The following is a 27,051-nucleotide window of genomic DNA, read 5'->3' as shown; positions in this document are numbered from 1 at the left end:
CTGGAAGGTCCCACAGCACCATCTAGTGAGCCGCCCTTTCGGGTTGCCAAACAGAGGTGCTCAAGCTGGCATGTTTTGCTAGTAACGTCTTTTTAGTAATTCTAAGTAGTGTTTGCTGGTTACTCAACTTACATCCAAATAAAGGAGAAATTTGGAAACTTTGTAACTTTATTCTGCAAGAAAACAAACTTAAAATTTAGGTGGAAAAGTAACTTTTCTTCTGAAACGTATCTGGTACTGCATTTCTGTTTTCTACACACAAAACAAAGGACTACGCTGACATGCCTTGCACTTAACATACACCCCAAAGCACATATCTGTAAGTTTATCATATCCTTATTGTCTGTTGAATGCTTTATCAAGAAAGGGCGATGCTCAGACCTAGAGAGACCCTAATCCTCCAAGCTGTGCATCTTTCCTCCTCAGTCTGACTGAGGTTGTGCAGGAACCTGGCTGTATTGTAGAAATTATACAGAATTGTGTCAAAATGATTTTTGCAAAGACAAAAGGAATCACTCTGAAAAATGCACGGGTGGGGATGATTGAGGAGTTCCTTTCTCCCTTTTATGCATTCTCTAGGGAAGGCTGACCTAATGGCAGTGTATAAATTCAGTTCCTGTGCTAACACAGAGGATTATAGCGATCTTGTTATCTGCTGACACTCCATGAGAAATCAATTTGAATAGTTACAGACAATGTTTTAATGAACTGGAATTAGGAAAAGTATTGTGAGCGTGAGGAAGTTTTAAAGATTCTCATTGAGGTGGGAGGCAAAGGGGAGGAGGAAAGTTTTGAGGCCAGGAATGATAGTCCACAAAAGCAACCAAAGAGGAAACTGGAATTAATCGGAGATACAGGCTCAGCAGTATCATTGAATAATGATAATAAAGATGTTAACAAGGCAGCAAACTTGAATGTGTTAAACAAGAAAGAGACAACAAAAAGTTACAGGAAGGTGTTGCAAGTTTGAGCAGGGAATATGGCTTTATCTCATTCCAGATATGTGAGCAAATGCCCACAAAAATCTCCTTTGGTCATGCACAGCGCTGGGGAGCTGCTGCAGCAGCCAGAGGTTGCAGCACTTGGCAAGTACAGGCAGAAGGAGTTTGACCAGCAGCATCTTCCCCCCGACTGTAGAAGCTATTCTGCACTCTGCCAGACAGCTCCCACCTAGCTGAATTTCAGTTAGTTATTCTTAAAATGTTGCTGAGATAGGTTATGAGTTTTCAGGATGCTTGATGTAAGCGCTGATTTCCAGCTTTGACTCAGACTTTTGTTGTATTTTGTGCATCGTCCCAGTATCATTTGTGAAGCCCCAAGAAGTTTCTATAGTTGGTTTAAAACTTCAGAGTCCTTGCTACTGTATTCTGAACTACTCTGCTGCTGTGTAAGAAGAAAATTTCTAATGTGTTTAAGATGCCCTCTGCTGGGAAGCCAGGCAAACTAGGTTTATATGGAGTTTCACCTTTCTGAAATACTTTTTTCATACTTTTGGCTTAAATCTCAATCCGCTACTGGAACCTCACCCATCAAACTGACTGAAATAAAATGCTTTCTCATTTTGATTTTATTCTTTACACTCAATCTGTGAACAGTATAGTAGTGTTACTTCCAGTAGTTCGGATCACTTTATTTCTTAGTTTGTAGGTTCTGCTCTGTTGGAAGAACTGAATTCTGACTACTTGCATTCCTTTACATTACAGTTTGATTCCTTACTTGCATAAAATGTGTGAGGGGGAACATCTACAGTTAGTAAGTGTTAATAAATAGTGGAAATGCTTTTGATTTCTACTATTATCTGATGCTACTATGCTTTTAATTTTTTTATTTTTTATTATTTTATTAAATTTCCCTTCCCATTGTAGAGGCTACCAGGTTCATGCAACAGGACAGAGGTGGCACAACGTCTGGAACAATTCACAAAGCACTATGTGTAGTCTTATAGTTGATATGAAATCTAATTTGTTTTGTCTCCTCTGATTAGGCAAAAGGCATTTTGACATAGCGCTTCTAATTTTACAGTTTTGTTATTAAAATCCAGTACTGGCCTAGTTGGATGAGTTGCTGCTGCTGTTGTAGTATTTATTTATAATTACAGTTGAATTAGAGTTATGTAAAGTTGTATTTTCCATTTTGTTTTGTAGTTCATTGCCTTGAGATTGTACAGTGTTCATGAATTTAACAAAAACGCATGAATTTAACTTTACGCTCTTCAATATCTTTTCAGATTTTCCTGTTATTTCTTATGGGGCAGATAGGTGTATTTAGCATCCTAAAAAGCATCAATTCATAAACCTTTGTTCTTCCCAGCATCCAGAACAGTCATTTTGTACAAAACAGGACAGTAAAGAGTTAAATTACCTGTTTTATTTTGAAATCCAGCAGTTGTAAAAGCCTTCTCAGAATCAGCAATGTAATTGGAGTACCTGACCAAAAAGGGCTGTTCAAAAACTGAGATATGGAAAATTCAAAGTTGCCTATGCAATCCTTCTTGCTAAGCCCTTTTCTGTTATGACCCCTCTTCGTTCAGTGCACACTGACTATTTCACAAGAACTTGCCTGGTCCCAACCTGACTTTTAGTGGTTTTGCTCTTCTTGGTTTGGAACCAAGTAAATATATTTAATGGAGGGGAGTGGGAATCTTGTTCTGTGGTGTCTGTCAAGGGATTCTGCGTAGTTCCCAAGAAGGTAAGTGGGGACAGGTGGAAGAAGGGAGAAGGCAACTAATTTCCGAGGATTTTGCTTGTTATCCAGGTACGAGAAAGCCTTGTTTCAGCAGTAGGAGTCATTTTATTATATGATGTCTAAAATTAAGCTTGCTGCAAAGCAGTTTCACATGGGCCTATATGTTAAATCAGTTTATTCAAGAGGGTGCATAATGTAGTATCGCAGCTAATCGGCAATATATCACACAGGTGTCATGTCACATTGTGCAGTTTTGGAGCTGTGAGTGGTCTGAGGGGTGAGGGTACAGGGAAGGCTTTTACTCCTTCATTTCATTAGACTGAGAGTCAGCTTTGAGTGCTGTCATGGTCTTTACCATCTCTGTCATGTTCCTGAAAACACTGAACAGTAAGTTTTTTGGCCTCTAGGAGAGCCTGCTTTTTTTTTTCCTTTGCTATGGTTCCGGATGTTTTGAGAACATCTGTTTATCTATATTCTGTCAGAACGTTGGTAATTAGCTGTCTTTTGCTCACAAACATACCTAATTCAGACCTGAAAGAACTTTCCTAGAGGCAAGGTTCTCATTTTGAAATGTGAAATGTCATAAAGTTGTCAACAAATTTGTCAACAATTTTGTCAAAAACAAAATAAAGACAAATACAAGTATTTTCTAATAAATGTAAATTCTATCTCTCAGGTTGTGTCTGAAAAACTGCAAAGATTGGGGCAGGATGGGGAAGGGGACAGGCAAGCTGGATTATTTTGGTTGCTCTTTCTTTTCCAATAAGTGCCAGAGAGGCTTGAAATGTAATCATGTGAGAAATACCACTGTACACAGCTGAAGACTGAGTTTCAGTTCTCATTCATCCTTGTCTTCTGATGAAATTATCCTGAGTTCATAGCCGTTTTTCTCACACTTTAATCTATCAGTTGTATTGGAAATGCTGCCCAGTTAACTTTTTACTAACCTTTATTCAGTTTATAATGTAACACTGCTTACACTTTTGCTTCTTTTGAGTCTTGCTCTGATGAAGCATACAAGAACATTGGTAGCTTTAAGCATGATAATTAATCTCAAAAAATACACATTTATTCAGAACCTTGATTACAAACCCCTGGTTTTTTCTTTCTAGCCCTGTTTATTAGCACAAATCAGGTGCAACTTGGTTTAAGTTTTTTTTTTTACTAGTAATTGCCATGTGTGTGTCATACTGATGACCTGGAAAAATGAAGAAAAATTGCATCAGAAATTTGTGGGTAAAGGAAACGAGGGAAAGTTCATATGTATTTCATGCCTCATTACAATAATCCTTACACGTCTTCTACCATGTGTCCCTCTGGATCTGTGCCCACCTTCCTCTTACTTTTTGCATAATTTCTTTGTTAATGATTTGCCATCATAGTTTCAAATCCATTATGTTACTTGATTTTGCTGTCTGATTTGGCAGCCAATTGCATGTATTGATTCTGTATATTCTTTTGGAAAATAAACACCTTTTAATATCTGCTCTACAGCAATGCTGTACTGGATGAAACCTGTAGAAAACCTCTTAGCGTCTTTATACAAGGCAATTAACAATTAAGTGAATCTCCAAGTATGTGTTTGCTGTTAAAATGTATGTTGATACACAGGCTTGCACACACAAACCTCTATTTAAACTGTCCTAATTAAGGCATGTTTCATGATCTTTACAGTAAAAGAAATGTGTTTACAGATATCTGATTATTAAGGTTCCTGTGCTGTATCAGTGCCTTGGGTCAGGCTGAGATTTTTTTTCTTCCCTTTCCACTAAAATCATTGAAATATATTCAGTCAGTCTTTCACATCAGAGGTGTAAATGGATTTCTTGAAAGTTTTTCTGCTGATAGCAAGCAGCAGTCACTTTACAACTTCGACTCCATTGTGGGCAGCAGTCAGTAAGCTTAACACTCCACCCGAACTTTGAAGATGCTAAAACTGTGTAATGACCTTGCATTCTCAAGGGCAGATGCTCAGCTTCTGCTGGAAGTGCTAATCTACAATCTGTTTATCTCCATAAGCAATGTATTTGACAGCACTTGCCTGGAAATCAAGGCAGGCAAAAGCATAGTCAAATTTAGTTATTTTTTCCTCTCTGATGGCGTTAGTGTCCAGTGGACTTAGAAACTATAGTCTTTATTTCAATTTTTAGCTCCCTTTGTGCTTTTCAGCCTGTTGTAATCTTAGAAAGCAGCTGCACTGCTAGTGTCAGAATATGCTTGCCTTTGTGGAGCTTCTGCTAGTGTGTGAGCTGAACCACGTAGATGCACTGTTTTCTTCTACCTTTTCTTTAATCTGAGTGACTTAAAATTGTCATCTGTATTTTCTATCGGTAGGCTTTAGAATTAGCGTGCTTTGTATATTATTCTTTAGTAGGTATGAATTGAGGTGCATCACAGAATGCTTGTGAGTATTATTGAGGAGCATATTTCTAATGAAGAGGGTAACATGTTGAAGCAAGGCAATGTGTGCAGGGAAACGTAATTCCTTTTGTTAGAGAGATATACCATAGTCATGTAAATCTTACTTCAAATCCGGAACAGAAACCTGAAGAGAAGGACTTCTGCACATAAAAGCACACCCCTGTTTTCAGGTAACATGTAAACGAGCTTTACCCACCTGAAGTTTATTCTTTACTTACTTCGTCAGTCGGTCTGGTAACAGAGGTTTCCTTCCCTCCTCTTGCCTTGCTTGCACCCGTAAAACATCACAGTCACGGCAGCACTACTGACTTAAAAAACCTCTTGGTTTTAGTAATCCCTGTGGTTTTTCGAACCTACACTTCTTATCAAAACAAAACATTAACATCAAATTGCTCTGTTTCAGCAACAACATCTATTTTTTAATATGAGCTTGTCTGTTCTGTCAGGTAATAGTTTAGCTTTCCAGGGAATTGTGGTTGTGTTGCAAATGGGAAAATTCAACCTTGTAAATCCTTTCTGTAGTGAAGCAACAGGAAACTTGCTTCTGGTTAAGATCACCAGATTTAATAGCAAAATTTCATAAAAGTATTGCTAGAATTGACCTTATGAAGGCTAGATTTTCAACAAGTTTAGTCAAGAATCTGTTTATGGTGTACCAGGATTCTCTTCCTCTCTGCTCACAGAATTATGAAGTGTTACTGTTACAGAGGTAATGTTTCCTTTTGGTAAATTTACTTTGAATTTGAGGTGGCTGTTGCACATCGTGTTAATATCACCAAGCTTCTAAAGCAGATACATACCAGGTCACAGGTCCCATCCTACAGGGGAAGAACACCATCTTTATTTATCAACAAGATAAATGGGAAGGTTGTTTTGATTTGTGGTTGTTTTTTTTACCTTTGCATTTATTTTGTAATGTATAAAAGTGTGTGAAGCACGTAAGAAATAACTAATGGTGCAGAATCAATTAATTCCTTCAGTTTTGATGAGAGCTGGCTGTACTCAATAGCTGGCAGTGTGCTCTTTTCTCCCTATACTTAGTCCTCATTTCGAGTACGGGATGCTTTTGGTGTGTCATCTCTTTCTCCGTCCATGCTCCACTTCAATCATGCAAAGGTCTGAGGGTGAAACCTTGCTGCAGCGGTGTTCTGCCATCTCAAAATTCCAAGGTCCTTAGGGAATACTTGGGCACTTGGTAACATTTGAGCTGTGCAGTGTGGTTGTTAGTGGGGAAAGGGGAAGAAGGGGGAAGTCTGGCTCACATATTCTTAGGAGTAGTTCATAAAAGCTGGAGTTTGATCATTTTGATTAAGTGACTGTTGCATCTGTGTTATACTCATCTTGCTGTCAGATCTCTCTTCTGAACATTGTAGTTGCTACTGCACACAGCTGCTGGTTCAGCTCTTAGTACCTCCTCCCCTCCTCAACTTTTCTTCCTACCTCTACAGCTGATATGCTTGAATGCCTATATTTCTTCATAACTCTTATCTACATTTTTGCCTAGGCCTCCCTGTAAACAGTGACTGACTCACTTAATCAACTCTTGTTGCTTCTACTTCTCTTTCTGGTCTTTTATGATCTACCTTAGCTGTGATATTTGCAAAATGATATAAATTATTATGGATACCTAGGCTGTGGGGCAGTCAGATATGGTACACATTTATTTTAAAATGTATTTTTAAATCCTGCAGAGCCTTTAAGTTGCACAACTTAACTGTTGTGTCCTCGATCCTTCTTGAATGCTATCACTTGTGGCATTTACTTGTTGCATTTTGTTTTAAGAGCACAATAGACACACTCTGTGCCTGATGGGCTGTGCGTCTGAGACCTTTTGTGAACCCAGGAAGCAAATACAAAACTAGTCATATGCGGTTTTTCTTTGTATTAGCTTGAAGTATTATTATTATTATTATTAAAGATTGAAGTAAAGCTGTATTACTTCAGGTTAAATGAAAAGCAGGGGACAACTGCTTTTTTCATTCAATTGATTCTCACTTGGAGCTAAAACCAAACAGAAAATAAGCTTCCTTTTGAGATGGATGTGAGCAAGTTTTGGACTTTTGTCCTTTAAACAATAAAGTTTGTGAATAGCTGAAAGGCTACTTATTCTTGAGACGTATCTGGATGAAGAATAGTCTTGGCTTAGAGAAGTTCTGAGCAAGCTTTGTGAATTAGCATGCTTTAAATGATAGAATCATTTTACTGAACAATAATAAAATATTGAAGTCAGCTGGAAGGATGATGGGGAATTGCTATTCGCAGCTATGAAACTGATGCATGTCATGTTAACTCCCAACCCAAACAACTCATCTGAAGATTTGCTCTCATGAAACTTAAAATTCTCTATTTTTGTCCAATCATCAGCTTTAAACCTGTTCCTTGTCAGTGAAGACAAGAAATCTTTTTGCTTGTGTCTGCCTGGGGGATGTGGAAAGCTGAGGTGGTCCTGTGTGATTAAATTAGATGAAAGACCTGACTTCCACCAGTGAGACCCGAAGTCTAATCAAGTGAAATGAGTTTTGAGATCTCAGCTCCTTTCCTTGGGGAATATCAGTTTACATTACACAGTCACGGCACCTAATTCATCACGGCTGACGTGGCTTTTGCTCAGAAGAGGACCTGGGACTGGGTAGCATGGGACTTGATCACAAGCCTCTGCATAAAGAGGAGCAGCTTAGTGAAGTTAAGATACAGCACAATGAGGGGAGAGCTCCAGTATGGTTTTAAAAATAATTAATCTATTCTCAATATCAGGTCTTTTAGAATAGAGGGGCTTATGTGCAAAATGGGGAAAGCTAGAAGTAAAAAAAGATACTTTGATGTTAAAGGACGTACACAGTGAAGAGCAAAGTTGAACTTGTCAATTTCTGTGATGTTGAATGATGTTTGTGTATTTCTATGCACTTATGGTACAAAGAAACAAAGAGTATTCTTTTTCCCTGACTAACAGAAAGCTTTTCTTATTTCTTCCAGGGCATCGTTATAACTCCACTTCTGCTTCTGCTTTTTGTAAGTATCTTGATCTTGAGATGCCTTTTACTGGATAATCTTTAACTTAGTAGACAGTATATTTGAGATGTAAGTTTGGGTGATTTAACAATACTTAAATATTGGGGAGGTTTTTCTGCTCTGTCTGAAATGACCTGCCTCCCAGAAAAGCCATCAGTGTGTCACAGTGAGTGCAACCACTACCTGCACTTCATTCTAAGAGGACCAAACCCAGTTGTTCTTGCAGAGTCCGAAAACCACATGCTATTAATCAGGCTGGGTAAAATATAAATATTTGCCTTGTAAGATGATGGCTCAGGAGATGTCCTAAAAAGCTTCCATGTGCAGGAGCTGGGCATGGTTGTAACGATCCAGAATGGATGACAGACCATTGGGAAATCACTGTTCAGATAAACAGACCGTCACTCGTGGGCAACTAAGCCCATGGGTATTTTTGTGGTAGAGGTTAGTGAAATAGCAGCAGCAGCAGTAAGACAAATTACTGGTGCCCCTACGTGCCACTAAATGTGATGCTGCTTCATTCCCCTTCGTTCAAGATTTCATTTCCAAGAATTAGTCTTCAGTCAGGGCCTGGGTTTCATGGTTGAAGAAAAGAAAGAAGTCTGGTTTTTATCTTCATGTTTCATAAAGGCATGGATATGTGTCAGCGCACAACGAAGAGGCTTTAACAGATGAGTAATGGTGCTTTAGTAACGCCCTTGTTAGTTAGGAAGTCTTTATGCTTGTGGAGGATCTGCTGGCACAAATGGTATGGGATATGGTATGGTGTATGGTATGGTGCAAGTTACTGGGGACTGTGGCTTTGTAAAGAGCAGGGAATAGGCTGAAGCACTTCAGGGATTTTAGAAAAGGCGTATGTTGTCTTTTATATTTATCTTACTAGTTGCATTGTATATAAGCCAGCATCCTGGGAAGGGGGTAAATGTGAATTAGCCTGCAACAGTTGGTAAGTGGCATGCAAGTGGCACACTGTTTATAGTGGGGAAGCTTAAGCAGCATATGTACTGTGTACAAATATAGCAGCGTATACTAAACTGGGATAAATAGTACTGTGAGAGTGGCTGTAACATTATCAAGTACTGCTTCAGTAAAGCTGAGTGGGAAGATTTTTATTTCACTGTAACAAATGGTAATTCATCTGATGTAGCTGTGTTTACACAAGAACTGCTTTGACCATATTGTATATCTCAATATACACCAGCAAAGTCTTCTTGATATACCTGGAAGCGTACACTTACTGTAGATTGAAAAAGATAACTGTTCCAGGAAAAATGAGTGATTCCTTACTCTTGCGTGGAATAGACAGATTCCAGATGGTCTGCCTGACTGTTCTTCTGTCGTCTTCCCTCCTGTATGGAACGTGTTTCTTCCACAGGCATTCATCCAGAGACCTGTGCTTTAGTTTCTTAGTGACTGAAACTTCAGATCTATTTGCTTTTGCTCTCTGGCAACTTTCACCCTGCTCTGTCTCACTGAGTTTGGTGTTCTATATAGCCAAAAGGGATATTTTCTGTAGAAACTGAAACGTTAAAGAATGATCTGCATACCTTTTCAAGGAAGATACACAGCTTTCCTTTGATGACTTTATAGATAGATAACAAGATATTCTGTCCCGTAAGTTGCAGTTTTCACTGTTACTTCTCAAAAGATGTGGTAAAATGTTATGTGTGCAAGAAAAGGAAGGCAAACCGTATGCGTCTGTTCATCCTACCAGCCCTAGAGACACTTGTATGAGAAGTGTGTAAAATGCACATGAATTGCTGTGCAGTTTGTAACATGACTCTGAGCTGTTCTTCTTGAGGAAAGTACACACATGAATTATTTTTTCATTGAAGTGATAAACAAACTAGTCTGGGGATGGATGAAGTTACAGAAACTGCATTTTTTTTTGTCACAAAGCCCAGAATTTGAGGACTTCTCTTTCAGTATTTAAATATTTAAAACTCCTTTGAGGTCTTTGCTGAGGACTTGACGCATGAAGAGCAGCCATTCTGGTCAGCCTAGCAGCACATCTTGCGAAGGTGAAGTCCACCTTCTTTGAAGGTTCAGTTTATCCAGTGACAGATATTTAGGATAGTGAACTGAATGTGCATACCCTGATGCGCTGTTCCTGTACCCTGGCAGTCTGTTTTGGACTGCTGAAACCCTTTTTTCTCGTGAACCTCTAATTTTCCACCACTGACTAACGTTGTACCTAGTAAGAATCTATTGAATATGGCTTACAGAGGTGTTAATCTGCAATATCACCATCTCATAGTCATATTATTAACAGTCAGTATGTTATATTCCCAGCAAAGATGTTATAAATGGGCAATGTCTCATAAACGATATTTAATTGATTAGAGTTCAGATCTGTATTGAAACAAAGTGCTGTAAGATGAATCAGTTTCAAGCTAACACGAGGTTATGCTGTTCACATTTCTTTGCGACATTCTGCTATGTCTCACCAATGATTAGGAGGCTGCGTATCGAAGCATTCAGAGGAGGGTGCTCTCCATCTTCCTCTTGTCAGGTTGCATAGTTAGCTGAAGCCAGAGGTAACAGATTGATCATGAGCTTTTTCAAAGCAGAGAAGTAAGTTTTATTTTCTTAAAGGCATTTGGGGGAAACTCACCACCACCACCACCTGGAAACTGAAGTGTAGCCTAAATTTTGCGTTTGGAAATAAGTGTATTGCTATCAATAAATAATGACTATGAATAGGTTAAGTAGTGCCTGAGGAAGCTAGTCACTTGGGTATGACTTTCCATCTTATCATATGATTTATTCTCTATGTTCAGCTTAGTTATTTCCTGTATTAATTTTAATAACTTTTTACTATTTGTAACAACAGTTTATGATTAGAATTCTTAAGTGTGCTGCATTTGGGCACATTTACATTACTAAAAGACAGTTAATCGAAAGGTGTCATCATAATGTGAAAGTAATAATGCTGTGATGCCTATAATAACCTCGAGTTGTCAGCACCCTTTTACGACATCTTATTTGAAATACAGAACTTCAGGAGCACTGCCCTCTGCCACAGTTATAGCTGTATCATCTCCCTTATATGTCCATTGGTTGTAACTTCAGTTGTGAAAAGCAGGAACATGTATGAATGCGGGCTTATTTTCATTGAGGGATTCCATATGCCTTTGATATTCCTCAGGAGGGAGGCCAGCCTGATGCCTCAGCAAGCTCACGTATCTTGGATTTGCCCTAGAAGCAGAGTGAGAACAGATATTGTACTACAATGTAAGAGGATGATGCTGAGTGACCCTTCTTGTGTGGACATAGCTCTCTTCCTTTCCGGCTGCACTGGGATAGAGTTGTCTTCTCTGTCCTTAAATTTAGTTGGGCATGCAGACTGGCAGTTTTATCAGGCCACACAAACTTATGACTTTATAGATTGTATTTGGTATCAAAATATAAGAGGTCAGTCATCTGCTCACCTGTTGGAGCCAAGTGTGATGCTGCAGGTTTTATGGCACAGTGTCCCAGCTCTGTCACCATCTTGGAATTGCCCTGACTGTTGAGGCTCAGTGCCTGGCAGATGTGGACTCTTGAGTTGTTGGGAGCACAGCCAGTTCGCTATCAAAGTAACAAAAGTCAGGGTGTGTGAATCAATATTTTTATTGAAAGCCATCAAAGAAAATGTTAGAGATAAGATTTTTGCTTTTTTATTTACTCTACATTTTTAGAAGCATGCCTACAAACGAGTTAATGTGAAATGTTAAAGAGCCAATGCAAAGTTAAAATGTATTTTTAAGAATACACTTGGCAAAAACCTCCATGTAACTGTGACATGTTACTCCCATGTTTGCTGGTTTACCAAGGAAGAGTGCCGTGACATTTGTGTCAAAATGGAATCTTCCCAAGGCTTTATCAGCTCACTCCTTTTCTTGATTTATTCAGTGATGTTTTCTTTCCTAGTACCCTCTCACATTTCTGAATTTTATAGTAGGTGTTTTTATAGTGGCATTGTAGCAGCGATGCCATAAGTACTAGAAAGTAGCACTGCTGAAGGAATTCAGGAGTAGATAAGTGATGGAATTATTGCAGAGAAAACAGGAATAAAATGACTGGTGAATAAATACATGAGTGAAACTAGAAGCTGATTAAAATACTGAAGTTAAAGCCTTCTACCTATACTCATAATGTTTAAATTAAAACAGTGTTTTAAAAGTTGTTCATACTTCTAAAATTTTTTGCCAAGTCTTCTCCAATCTCTCGTATTTCAGAAAAAAAAAACCTTTTTAATTAAAATTAGCTGCTTTTACATTTTTTTTAAAACATGATTTCTGCATACTATGCCTTGTTTTCTCTCAAGCACTTGGTAAATGATTCTTGATACTAGTCAAATGAATCATTAAATATGCAAATATTTTAGTAGCTGGAAAGCCTTGGAAGTTGATAAGGAAGTTGCAGCTAATGGATTTCACTGGTATGTGACAAAAGGCTGATTACAGTGGTGGGGAGGAGGGAGGAGAAGCAGCATAGTGCATTAGCTGTTAACAGATCAACTCATTCATGTGGAAGATTTAAAGTTCTTTATTTCTACCTGGTTATGTACCCCACCGTTTCCTTTCTTTTTAATCATTAGGAAGACAAAATCTCTGATCTGATCCAAACCCTTCTACAATGAACCAGAACTTTTTAATGACTGCCATTAAAAATTTGTTTAATCATTTTATTCCTTTTCCAAATTCACCTTTTATGGCTTTCTTCTATAAATTGGATACAAATAACAGTTAAAGAATAAAAAGGGACCCCCTTCTCCCTGACACATAGAGAAAGAAGATTCTAAAAGATTCTAAAATATGTAATGTTTCCAAAATGTAAGGATTTTTGCTCTCCCTCCAACTTTTCAATACTAGAAACTTGTGTCTCTGATGAGTAGAAACCTAATTTCTAGTAAGTATTTGTGGCTGCTGTTTTACCCAATTGTCTTTGTTACTGATGTTATCTCATACCTGAATAGCTCTTTGCTGAAATTTATCACCCTGGCTCAGACCTAGTGTACAATCCTATCCTCCTTCCCAGTCTTCAGCCACCTAGGCTAAACAGGCCTTTTTTTGATCTTTAAAACATGTATACAGAAAACCCCCACCAAATTCCTTATTCTGAGGTGTTTTGTGCACCTGTTCCAGTTTTAATTCCTTCTTCAGCCCAGGTAATAAGAATTGTGGACAGCAGCACAGTGTTCTTCGCCAGGTCTTATCCAGGCCTCGTGCAATGTCACAAGTATCCCCTACCTTGATTGATTTCATTTCTTCTGGTACCTCACAGTTGCCTTTTTTATGGATACATAATATTCATGATTCTTAGTTACCCTGTGCTTACTAGTCTATTCCTTTCCAGTTAGTCACTCCCTTGTTTGCAGCAGAATTTTTGGGTACTAGTCCATAAGTCTCAGCTCTCCAAGGGTGTTAATCATCCAAGTCCCATTTAGGTGCCTTTCAGTTGTATGCTTGATCTAAATTCTTTACGTTATCCCTCAAGATCATTGTGCTATGATAAAGTGGAAGAGTTAGCTATGGTGTAGTTCAGGTTGATGATACTTATGGTTATTGTAACAGCTCTATAAAAGGCTTTAAAATCGACAGGTATGTTTGGACTAGCTTGCTATTCAGTGTGTCACAGAGGAATGCAGGACAGGATTAGGCATCTGTGATGACTTTAACAAGGGAACATCCCAAATATACAGTCTCCTTGCCCCAGCCGGGAAAAAAATGAAAAAAAGAGAATAAATTGGTTATGAAACTTCTGTTTTTTAAAGCAAAAATGGAAGGTATATGTAGACAGCGAGGGTTTTTTATGGTATGTTTGTGCCAAATCAATTCCTGTGACTACAGAGCCATACAGAATATGCAAGAATTTGCAAACTATGCCATAAGACCTAAACATATTTTTTTTAGCGGAATGAGAGACTTATGCCTGCCTTTAATTTTTAAGAATAACAATGAAAGATATATTTGGTAAAATATAGGTCTACCAAATCATTGAACATGATCTCTGTTGTACCTTTAGCCCCATTCTCTGAGGTAAGAGACAACTTGCAGTTTTAGATAGGCATTTTATTTTAAAATTTAAACGCTTTCTAATATCTTCAATTCTGCCAGTGCTATAAAATTGGAACCTCTTTCCTTTTGAATACCAAGCCCTCTTTCTTCCCATACTGTAGAAGCTCCATTCTCAGTGGTATGCCACCCCCTCCTTCCCCTGCTCTCAATACCCATTAGTGGTGGATGATTTCAATACCAGTGACTTTGGTCAGTTGCTTGGCTCTGGCGTCTTTTACACAGCTTCTCTGCCTTTCTTACCACTCTGCATGTGAATGCCTTTAAAGCAGTGGATTAGGAAGGACATCCTAGTGACCTGCCAGCTCTGTTTAGACTGCTGTGAAATGCCATGTAGGTATGACCGTTTCATCTCTTTTGGCCACCTACCTGAAATCTAGCACTGTGGAACTCACAGGTGCCCATCAGCACCATTCCCATGGAATCACAGAATCACTAGGTTGGAAGAGACCCACCGGATCATTGAGTCCAATCATTCCTATCAAACACTAAACCATGACCCTCAGCGCCTCGTCCACCCGTGCCTTAAACACCTCCAGGGAAGGTGACTCAACCACCTCCCTGGGCAGCCTGTTCCAGTGCCCAGTGACCCTTTCCATGAAAATTTTTTTCCTAATGTTCAGCCTGAACCTCCCCTGGCGGAGCTTGAGGCCATTCCCTCTTGTCCTGTCCCCTGTCACTTGGGAGAAGAGGCCAGCACCCTCCTCTCTACAGCTTTCTTTTAGGTAGTTTTAGAGAGCACTTCCTACTTCCCAGAGGCTCAGCATTCTTACAGTTACTGCCTGTTGCAGTCTTTCATTACTGAACTGGATCCTTTTCTTTAATGGGTCTGTCATCCATAACAGGACAAAAAGGGATTAGCACATGGGGTGGTTCAGACGAGCCTCTAAGGCACCTGAATCTGGGCTGGGTGAGAGTAACCAGAAGCAATGACAAGGCAGTATTGAAGACAAAATTTAACAAGATGGCTATCGTAGTAGTCTGAAGATAGAATTGGAAAGCTTAAATTAAACATCTCACATGAGAGAGAGAGCAGCCTCCCCCTCAGTTCTGCCCTGTTTTCATCCCTCCCATGCTTACTTGTCTGTGCTCAAGAAATGGCGAGGCTGAAGCTGGCTGGTGGTGTATGAGGAGCTCGAAGAACACAACCTGGGGAAACATGTTAATTACAGGAGAACACTGGAAGAGTAAGGCCCCAAAGGACAGCTGCCTCCAAAGTGGACTCAGTATGTGCAGCGCGTGTGGCGCTGGATTATAATTTGGTGTGACTGGTGGGAGGTGTGTTTCTTCTGAGTCAGTGGCAGTTGTAGATGCGGGAACACCTGTGGTGATACCTGCCTGGTCAGCCAGAAAGATGAGAATGGAGCATCTGTCTTGTGGAGGCAGTCTAGGCTGGGAAGTAGAATTATCTTGTTTTTACACAAGGAGCAATTCTTTTGTTTGTTTGGGTTTTGCTTTTTGTTTTTACCACAACCACTTAAATATATCCTATCAATTAAGGATAAGCCCGTGTTTCTACCACAAACTCATAAAGAAACCCACTAAATAATTTGCTAGGAGGTTTTTTTTAAAACAGGCAGTCTCTTGAGAAGAAAGATCTAGGACTAAATTAGCAAGAGTGCTGCAGGTCAGGTTTGAAGTACTGCATGGTGACAGAATTGTTTGGAAAGATTTGCCTGGAATTTTCTTTCATTACAGCCATATCTAGTGAACACTTGCAGAAGGTGCAGTTCCCGCTTATCTGAGTTATCCTTCTGAAATCACTCAGATTATTTAAGTGAAAAGGGTCTTTCCTTAAGCAAGAACTTTCAGGGTCTTTTTTAATAGTGAGTTTACTCAAGCAGAGCTGACTTATTAATAAAACTTTAACTGAAATGCTGCTATCCAGAATAGCACAAAATCAAAGTTCTATTTAAACAATGTTCTAAAATAAGCGTTATGGTGGGATACAAATTTGTGATAACTCTTCCATTAAATATAGCATTCTGTCTTCCATTAGTGATTCCAATTGGATTGGTTTTTGCAGCTATCAGTCAGCAGGCTGCTTGAAAATAATATTTAACCTGCAGAAAATGAGGCTGAGGGGATACCTTGTCACTCCCTCCAGATCTCTGAAGGGAGGTCGTCATGAGGTGAGCATTGGTCTCTTCTCCCAAGTAACAAGTGACAGGATAGGAGGAAATGGCCTCAAGTTGCAGCAGGTGAGGTTTAGATTAGATATTAGAAAAAATTTCTTTACTGAAGGAGTGGTCAAGCATTGGAACAGGCTGTCCAGGGAAGTGGTGAAGTCTCCGCTCCTGGAAATGTTCAGAAACCACATAGAGGTGGCACTTTGGGACATGGTTTAGTAGACACGGTGGTGTTGGGTTCATGGTTGGACTGGATGATCCCAGAGGTCTTTTCCAACTTTAATGATTTTGATTCTATGTTTTACACTGGTTCTTGGAGTACTTCTGCATGCTTGCTTGTGATGAAAGTTAATTTTGAGAAATGGAGATTATTATAACAAGGAGGGCAGACAAATAAAATCAGAAATATTATCGTAATGCTGATTTTGCTGCAATGCAGGTCATCTAGGTTGTTTGGGTTTTTTAAATTTTGTTTCGTGTCAGCAAATGGAGCACAAAACTTATCTTGATCTAACTAAAGCCTGAGCAAAATCATATTTATTCACTCACAATATTTGTATTTGTAAATATGTAGGAAGGTTTGATTAACATTATGCTAAGCTTTTTGTTTCCTCTCATCCTCAGTTCTCACTTCTTTTTCTCAAAATGGATGTAACAAACATACCCAAGTTCACAGTAAGTCTGGAACCTAGGCAATGTCTAGGAGTCAATTAGACTGTTACGTTTGTGAGCCTCATGAATTTGCAAACTTGAGGCAGTCCTGGTGAAATTATGCATCCATTATCTGAGGTTCCTTTAGCATTTGTGATTCGTCATGGTTAGCCACTGTATAATGAGAGTCTAGGTTAAAAAGTATATTTCTTCTGTAGAAAATTGAGAAGTGATTGAGAAGTTCCCGCCTTCTCTTTTCTTATCTTCTCTCATCTTATCTTCTTTATCTTTCTCTGGGAATAGATTTAAGGTTAAGATAGCACAAGAGTTTATAGACGTTATCTACAGATAGACTGTGGTAAAAACCAGTCCGCTGAATTTATTGTCACAATATACAGAAGGGAAAAAAGTTAAGAAGTCTGTTTGAAGAAGTAATGTCAATACTGTAGGTGCAGTGGGGAAGTCTAATACTGTGGCAGTGCATGGAGCGGGGCATAGCCTAGCAAACACATTGATACGAACCTCTGTGTCCAGGTGTGGTAAAGTAGAGAGTTAGGACTGCGTAAGGACTCAAGGGAAAAAGCTAGCCCCGTGCTATTGTGTAGAGAGCAATGACATTGCTGGAGAATGATGTAAGAATGTGATTTTCCGCTATACTACTGCATCAGGATCAAAAATAGTGTGGTCATAGGATCATGCAGCACAGGAGCCACTAGAAGCAGAAAAACTTGAGTTTTTCAACGAAGAGGAGAGGGGTTTTTCATTTAGAAACCTGATGTAGTTGAAGAACTTGCTTCCTCTGAGTGAAAGGAAGGTTAATGGATCATTTATCTATTCATGTTTGCATTTTGGACTGTTATGTGGATTTCTGTTTAATTTAAAATGTAGTCAGGGTGAGACAGTTACCTGAAATGTCTAGATTTTAGTGGTCCAGGTGACAGTGAGATGAACCTGAATGGGTGGCGTGGAGTTGGCAGGGTAAAGAACCATACATTGATATCCTGGTAGAGAATATTTTTTCTTTGAATAAAACTACTTACTTTTCCTATGGAAATTAGTTTAGCACCCCAGCACAGTGCCTGTAATTCAGTTCCTATTTATGTAAAAAAAACCAAAGCAAGCCAACAAACAAACCCAAACCCCTGCACCCAAACCAAAACATATCCTTGTACATACAAAGTGCTTAGAAGTCCACGATGGCAGGAAAATACTACATTTGAAGAAATATTTTAAAAAGTTGTAAGGCTATTATTTGAGTAGCTGCCGTTTTCAGCAGCATCTTATATTGTTGAACAGTTTTTCATTCCTAAATTAGAAACCGATGATGCATCCACTGAGCATAAAACTTTAAAGTAGTCAGAGAAGTCCAATCAATGCTTTTATGAAAATGCATAAGAGCCACTGTCCAAGTGTCATAGTTTTGTGAAGCTACACAGAGGGTGCTGGCATGTGGACTGCTTGGTTAGACTCAGTCCTCTGTGATCCACACAGATTTTAAAGTTTAAAAATCTTCACTTTCACTTGAAAAAGCTTCCCTGAATACACAGTAAGTAATGCTTTTAGCTCCTCAGCACGTAGCAAAAAAAAAAAAGTCCAAATACAGTTTGAAAAACTATGAACCATTTAAAATTTCAGAAGCTCCTTACGAGAATTAAAACAACAAGGAGATCATGAGTGGTGTGATGGAGTTTTCTGCTCCACTTTCTGCAAGGAATTAGGCAGAGAGCCCCACGTCCCTTTGGGAACGGAGTAGTTGCGCTGTCTGACTTCAGGTACTCATTTGGTGATCTGAGAATTCCCCTGCAAGCCCTTACTTCTCCTTCCTGCCTCCATGGGAGATTTAGGCTCCTTAGTCTCGTTGTTCTCACTTGCAGCCAAGAAGTCTTAACGATGACATCATCTTCAGATCCCCTCCATCTTCTGAGCCCACGTTGTGAAAATTGGAGGTGATGGGGTCGAGGTGCTGTAGTTTATTAAGTAGCCAAACTGAGTCTTGCTTGATGTTGCTAATTGAGGTAATGCATAGAAAACGGCTGCCCAAGGTGCTCTACCTAGAGTGTATTTAGAAGGGAACATATGAAAGCAAGTGATGGAGTATGTTTAAAAAAAGAGTAGATTTGGTCTGGTCCCACTTAAACCTTAAGCTTACTAAGTAACACTTAAAAGTCCCGCGATTTCCTAGTTTCAGAGGTTAATTCCTTTTCGTGCTGTTTTCCAGTTCTGATGCCATCTGCATGCACCAAAAGCTCAGCTTGCATGCAGACAGCCCTGCTGGTGCATATACCATTTTCCCAAGCAGTGCATATACAAATGGCATTCACAAAAAGCAGTGCTTATACACATAAATCACTGCAAAAGTGGTATATTTGGCGTTTTCTTATCAGATTATTTTCTGTAGGTAAAGGTTGCAGTTGTACACATCTGGATACGTCAAATACTTAAGTATGGGAAATTTCTGATTTTTCTGTTCTTTGAATTTCTGAAGAATCTGGTTTTATGCCAAACCCACTTTTATGGCCATATGCTGATTTTGCTAGGCAGAGTTATAGGAAGTGACTGGATTGTATGATCACCTTGTCTGTCATGCCTGCAGGTAGCTTTGAAAGGAAGATAAGTGTCAAAAGTATAATGCAGTCTGAGCATAATTTATGAGAATGACTTATTAGAGAATGTTTTAGGAAATCAGCATCGTTTAGATGGAGCTGAAAAGATTCTGAATTCTGTCATCATTTTGAGGATCTTTATAAAGAAGAGAAATGCAAAATATAAAATAATGTGGATCTATGAAATCCTGAGAGTTATGTCATTTACCCTCATCATGAAGCAAGCGGTTGTCTGTGGAAGCTCTGACAATGATGTTTCAGTCTTTTTACCACATGTTTCTTAATGCATATTCTATTGCTGTTTAAGATACATTAAATTATGTTAAATGAAATTTTTCAATGACCTGGCATGAAATAAGTCAAATCAGAACGTAAAAAATAATGAATATTTTCATAAGCATTCTGAAGTAGACTGCAAAAATCCCTCTGACTGTGTTTGATTCGCCTTTTCTTAACTGCATTTTTTAAAAAATACTTTTAGTGTTTACAATTGTAATTCAGACATCACCTACTTGAAGATTAAGCCTGTCACTCTTTAGTTGTCTTATTGAAAGAATAGTTAGATACTTTCAATAGATCTCCTCTTCAACATCATTGAAATAAAATGTATCTTCAGTATATTATTAATTAATTAATTAATTATTAGAATAACTACACCGATTTTTGTTGCTTGATATTTATATAAATGGTAAGGTTAGTTGAGCTCACTGCTTAGTTAGGAAGATTTGCTCCTTGTCTTTTTAGACTATCATCCTACAAATAATTATGTGATTTACTTTGCATATATGTGTAGCAGGGTTTCAATTAAATGGATATTTTTGTAACTATTACCGTAGGTTACAAAATAATCAACCAGAGATTGTTTTAGTTTTGTTATTGTGAAATACCAAATGCTTTATTGTGATTTAACAATTAAACACGTGTATACATACTTCCGATTTTTAATGCATAAAATAAAATGTTTATTAATGTGTGATATCCAAGTATGAAATTTGCAGATACTAAGAAAAAGTGCAATATTAATGGTGTGTTTTTATTTTGTAGCTTGGATCATCCTCCTCTGTGCCTTTTACATCTATATTCTCGCAGCTCTTTATGACTGTTGTAGTCCCTCTTATTATTGGACAGGTATGTCTTTTAAATATACATTCTTATTTAAAAAAATAAGATAAAGAGAGCTATCTTAAAGACAGACTGGCAACATGGTAAGCTGCCACATAGGAACAGCCTCAGGATAGTGAAGTCTAATATCAGAGAAAAGATGCTACAGTGCTCCCTGGAGCCACATTGATCTTTGTTGAGATTGAGCATCTGTCCCTCACTACCACAAACATATGCTACTGCGTATCGAGAGGGGATTTTGTGAGCATAAAGTGGGGAAAACGGTGGCCCAGACTGTGAGAAATTCCAGTTCCATACAAATGAGTTTCAAGAATACTATATTGTCCTTTGTCACATGCCCTTTGCCTGGATGATGAAGGAAGTTCTCCCTGTGTACTTTCTACTACTAACGGAAGGAATAAAAACAATCTCTAAAACCCACGTAAGGGCTAGGCAGTCAGAAGTTAAGAAATAATAAAATTAAGGCTGCTTGAGCCATTTTGCATATGCTTTACAGTAGATGTTTTATTATAATTACGCAATTGTGAACTTCTTTCTGCGCGAGTCCTCTACCATTTGTTACACTGGATGGAGGGTATTCGTGGAATTAGCAGCAGTTCAATGTTTCATTTTATATTCATTGTTCATATTGAAATACAAAGCCTTATTTTTCATGGCATATGATTGAAGTCTTTCACTGAGTGTAAGGATATTAATTACAATATAAGATTTTCTGTGGCATTTGTCTCTGAAGTATCTGTTTTTCCACAAATATTGATGATTTTTTTTCTCCCACATCATGGTGGGAAATTGCTATGTTAAAACCAAAAGTTGTCAGAAGTGTCTCTGAAGGCTATTGAATTGCTCACATGCTTTAAGTTAATTGCCTAAGAACCTTCTTGTTGATTAGGGCCACAAAGGGTTGCTGATGAACGTACCTGTGAAGAACCTACATTCTTATCTTGTCAGAATTAAATTAAGCCTCCAGCAAAAGCAAACAAGCAAATGTACTTGAATCCTCTGGTACTGAATGGTCCAAAATCTGGAAGCTGTTATTTGGAAGCCTTAGCTGTAAATGTCTAGCAAAACAAAGAGCATGGCAGCAATTCTAGCAGTAAATTAACCTATAGTGATGGAGTATGAGCAATCCGTACTGCAATTTAATCAGTCTGAATATGGTGGTGGATTGCTACATAAAGTGATGGCAAAATTTCCAAAGAACTTTCATCTATGTATATAATGCCATGTTACTTTGGAAATTTGTTACAAGAAATTGCAACATGAGCTAACTGGTGGAGTTGGCTTGGGTTTTTTTTATGTACTTCACCATATATTAAGGCTAAGTAGCACAAATTGAGCAGTAAGAATATGAAATAAGTCCTCTGAATAATCAGAAGTTCAAAATCAGAATTGTGATGAGACTTAACTGAGAACAGGAGGCCCTCCAGAGGAAAGCTACAAGGATGATCAGAGGGCTGGAGCACCTCCCATACGAGGACAGGCTGAGGGAGTTGGGGTCATTCAGTCTGGGGAAGAGAAGGCTCTGAGGAGACCTTGTAGCATCCTTCCAGTATCTGAAGGCGGCTACAGGAAAGCTGGGGAAGGACTGTTTACGAAGGCGTGTAGTGATAGGACTAGCGGGAATGGCTTCAAATTGGAGAGGGGCAGATTTATACTAGACGTAAGGAGGAATTTCTTCACCATGAGAGTGGTGAGGCACTGGCACAGGTTGCCCAGGGAAGCTGTGGCTGCCCCATCCCTGGGGATGTTCAAGGCCAGGTTGGATGGGGCTTTGGGCAGCCTGATCTGGTGGGAGGTGTCCCTGCCCATGGCAGAGGGGTTGGAACTGGATGATCTTTAAGGTTCCTTCCTACTCAAATCACTCTACAATTCTATGAATATTTTGGAGGTCTGATAAAGACTGAAAGAAAAAAATGGAGTGTAACTCAATCACAAATTTATTTAAGAGTTTGGATTTTATAAATACACTTCAACAAGAACTAGGATTATTCTTCTTTAAAAGTGTTTGAAGCAGTTTCTGGAAATGAATGATCAACAGAAATAGCTCACATTCCTCCAACCATCAATTCATTGTTTTTAAACTCGTTGCACTCATTATATGTGGTCAAAGGATATGGAGAAGAGGAAATGCTGAGGATAGCTACAGATGGAAAATTGCAAGGGTAGTTTACATTAATTGTCTTGATTAGGTGGACCTGCACAAAGGTAAACCAACGTGCCCAGATACAGATAGGAACTGAAGCTGTTTTTGAAGGTGAATATTGAAAAGTAATGTGCAGTAATCAAGCAAAAACAATCTGCAAGAAAAGGACCGACACCAAGAGATACCGTGATAGGTCTGCTTACCCTTCATCTGGAGCAAATGGGAAGTTTTGCATTTATCTTGTAGACCACTACTCACTCATTACAGAACTGTTTCACAACGTGACACAAAAACGTAATATTGCTTAGTCACTCACAAGTTGCTCACTCACTGGGTTTCCAGATTAAGAGATAATGGCCCACAATTAATGAATGGCAGTTTCAGCAGTTACTTCACATTTATAATTTTGCATCCACAGTGTCAGTTCCTTACCATGCAACAGTCATACTGTTTAGCAGAAAAGTCAGGGGAAAATGCCTGGAAAGGTTACCTGGTAGCAAAGGGCTTGATTGAGGGGAAAAAAAAACAAGCTTGGAACCTGCTTGCTTGGAGGATTGCTTCTATTCAGCCTTCTAACTCAGCTGTGATCAACAAAGGCTTTACACTCGATCCACATCAGTGTAAAGCAGAGAAGGCTGCTTAAAGGAAGCATTCTCCAAGGGCTTTATTTTCCTTTAAAAAAATCTCGCCTCTGGGAAAACCTGTGCTGCCTAAACGCTCATTTCCTGAGCAGGCTGCAGAGCTGGCTATTTGAGCAGCCCCTGGGATATAAGCAAAGCAGGTGCTTTTAGATTTGTTTGGGGGGGGGATGGTGTTTGGGTTTTTTTTGTTTTGTTTGCTTTATGGTAAAATGTGTCAAGAGTTTTGGTTGCTTGGCTGACTTGTCAGAATTTTTAATGATGGCTGGGCAAAAGAAGTCACAGTAGTGTAATTGATGCTTATTTTTTACTATTTCTAGAACAGTTTTTCAGTGTGGCAAGGCTGGTGTTGACAGGAGTCAAAGATGCTTTCCTAGCTGCTGACAATGAAATGTGTAAAGGGCTGCAGGTACAGGTTCTGCTCAGGTGGTGGCTGCTGTTTGTTAGGTAAAGAAGCAAGTGTTAAAGGAAACTGTTACCAAAACGGCACTGAGTCTCAGAGACAGCAGTTACTGATAGATGCCTTCAATAAGGAGAATCACTGTTCTTTCAGAGATGTGCAGGTTTTGTGAACCTAAAAAATGTTGTGGCCTGCTTCCTCTGTTTCTATAGATGTGTTTTGCTAATTGACAGTCTGACGCTACTCAAGTCAGTACTGATAGTATAACGTCGCATTTGTATTTGTAGAGTAACGAATAAGACCTCTCTGACAAGAGGTCTTGAAAAGAGGCATCGTCTATAATGATTTATACAGTTCTAATGTTCTATAAGCCTTGAAGATCTCTAGTGTGTTAGAGCTTGTTGTTTGTGCACCAGTCTTGTATACCTCTAAGGAGTATACATGTGTACTTGTATACTTCTAAGGGGAATTTGAGAATACTTGTTGTACGATAAACATGGTAATAGATATTTCATGGAGAAGAGTTTTGAATTTGCTCTGGCAGCTTGAGGTTATGATTATTTTTTTACTGGGTAGCAGAGTTCTCATGAAGGTTGCTGCATTTGAGCTGTTGTGATTTTGCTGAAAGAATTGTTTCCTTGTCTACAGATGTTGGTAGTACTTTTAGCCAGCGAAATGTAGGGTTTCAAGAAATGCCTAAGCAGTTTCTTCGTGACCAGTTGTGAGATTTGGCTGAAGATTGTTGTTTCTTTGCTTATTTTTTATTTCTGAAGTGTCAGATAACAGGAACAGTGAAAGCCACTGCAATATTTCTTTTCCCCTTTTTGCAGACTTTCTCCATTCTCTACACCTAAGTGCTTATGACAGACTTTTATTTTATGTTTTATATTAAAGAGCGATTTATGATTAAATGTTAATGAAATAGAATTTTCACTGTGCTTTCATTATATTCTACTAGTTTGAACATTTTTCAAAGCAGCACACCAAAACCCGCTGTTTTCTATGAATAAATAATAAAAAGCTTGTCTGTACATTATCATTCATGCATTCTCTAGTTGCCCCATTGGTAATTTGTCTGCCAGCATAAAGTGGGCACTTCACATTAGACAGACCTTAACTAAAACTAAAATTAATGTTATGATTCTAAGTAGTTCTTCTTCCGAAATCTATAAAATGAAGCCAGTTGCACAGAAATCCTTACTGAATCTAGTTCACAGACACAAAATAAACCTTGATGTCCTACAAGTAAAGGATTTTAAGTGCCTTCTGCTTCGTTGCCCAAAATGTTCCAGAGGAACCCTATCAACATTTGGGAGGTGTGCTTATAAACACGACTCTAAAAGGGTGCTATGTTGCAATACAAGTTGTCAGTGAAATTGAAACGATAAAGCGTGGCAAGGTATTTATTTTTAAAGAATAAGGAATTGAAAGAGAGGGGTGGAAGTTGACAGAGAATGGAAGGTACTATTCACCTGTGCTTTATGTTTGTTTATAGTGGGTGGGTCAGGGACACAGTAGTTAAAGAAACTGTTATAAAATGGGAACAGTGTCGAATCCTTTTGTTCTTGCAACTTAAATCCACATGGAAGTAGCCCTACTTTCTCTTCAAAGTCCAGAGAAGCGGCAGGGAGGAGAGTGGTACCGTGGGAGATGAGCGCTTCTAGAAGCTTGTTGCAGAAAACTGAGATGGCAGATAAACAGCCTCCAGACCACAGTTTGCTCCCTTCTGACGTGTGTCTCAGAGAGGGAACAGAACCTACTCTCCACAGAAATAAAAAATATGAAGAAAACATGTACTGCTGCTGCAGGCTTCCTTTACGTTTTTGCTGTGTTGCACCTGTTTGTAAGGATTTAAAGGAGCAGTTGTAAATTACCCCAAAATGTGAAAGTTAATTTTGAAAATAGCCTTGTGTGGGTTTTATAAAACTTGCTTTGAAGGCATATATGTGTCAGGAGCTATCTCCTGGGAGTACACTGACTGACATAATGGAGTAAGATAGCTTTTAGGGGAGTTGGGTAAGCTGGGGAAAGAAAACAAGATGCTTGTAAAAAACATTTTTTTCCCAGTTGCAGAAATGTTTTTTTTCCCATCCCATCTTAAGAAAAGAAATATTAGATTGCACACTCCATAAAATAAAGATAGGGTTGATATTTGTTGATGTCTTAGAAAGTATAGGAAGATGGGTGAAGCACTATGAAGTTTGGGATTTTACAGCAGTGTATAGGACAGGTAGGGTTTCGTGCCTTCACACAGGTACAGTCCTTGTAAAATTATCAGGACAGGGTCTGGCTGAGTGATATGAGTTCTGCTTTGGAAAAGGGTCTGTGCATCTGAACTGCAGTGCAGACCTTGGAAGACTATGGAAGGTGGCTATGCTATAGAAATGTGTGAAGGATGTTCCACCTAATTTATGTCTTTCCTATAATCTGTGTAGCCTCCCTTCCATTCCAGTATCTGATTCTTTCTGCTGGTTTACACAGTCACAATCGTCTCAGTTAAATATTTTTTTTTATTTTTCCTGCTTTTGTGTCTTCCAGGCCTCACTGAAGTAGTTCCCAATATTCCATGTGGTCTTTTTTACTTGGTCATCAGTATAAGAACAGATACTGAGAAATTATTGAACTGCTGCAAGTATCTAGCCTGACTCAAAGCTTTTCAAAAGAGAATGTTCCATTGCAGAGTTCATTGCAAAGGTCCATTGCTATAAGTTCTAATAATGCTAGTTACAAATGAGTTAGGAGTCTTGCTTTAAAAGACAAAGTAAATAAGGTAACTGTGCTTTTAGATACGGTGATAATCCAGCATAGTTTCAGCTCATTTCCTTATGTGTTTCAACACACAGAAAAAAATTACTTGTGTTTTTATGTTGTAATAGTAAAGCCTCAGGTGTTTTTCCTAGATATTTAGAAGTACATACCAATGCACAATAAATAAGAGGAGCAGAAGTGCAGTAAATATTACAGTTCTTCTTAAGATTAAATCAGTCCATAAGAGTTGATAGAATAAAGAAGAATCTACTTTGAGTAATGATGTAAAAACCAAGATATACTCCTGTCTGTGTAATGGAAAAAGGAAAAGTGACTTGACAACCATTTGCCCTGGCTTTTTCATTTCATGATTTAAAAAAAACCAAGTTGAAGATTTAGATGACTTTTAAAAGATGTACTGTATTACAAATGTCAGATATTAT

The 27,051-nt window shown here is 38.6% G+C and overlaps 1 protein-coding gene across 1 annotated transcript in view; it reads left to right on the top strand.

Annotated features, from left to right (window-relative positions):
• Positions 1 to 27,051, top strand: part of SLC10A7 (solute carrier family 10 member 7) — a 152,223-nt gene that overhangs the window by 89,718 nt on the left and 35,454 nt on the right. Inside the window, exons 6-7 of the mRNA XM_069855341.1 lie at positions 8,080 to 8,115; positions 20,602 to 20,685. Coding sequence (XP_069711442.1) covers positions 8,080 to 8,115; positions 20,602 to 20,685 — 120 coding nt within the window. The remainder of the gene's footprint in view (positions 1 to 8,079; positions 8,116 to 20,601; positions 20,686 to 27,051) is intronic.

Source organism: Phaenicophaeus curvirostris, chromosome 4 (assembly GCF_032191515.1).
Source record: "Phaenicophaeus curvirostris isolate KB17595 chromosome 4, BPBGC_Pcur_1.0, whole genome shotgun sequence".
NCBI lineage: Eukaryota > Metazoa > Chordata > Aves > Cuculiformes > Cuculidae > Phaenicophaeus > Phaenicophaeus curvirostris.
Note: the sequence above shows the minus strand (reverse complement) of the source record. Positions and strands in the feature narration are given on the sequence as shown.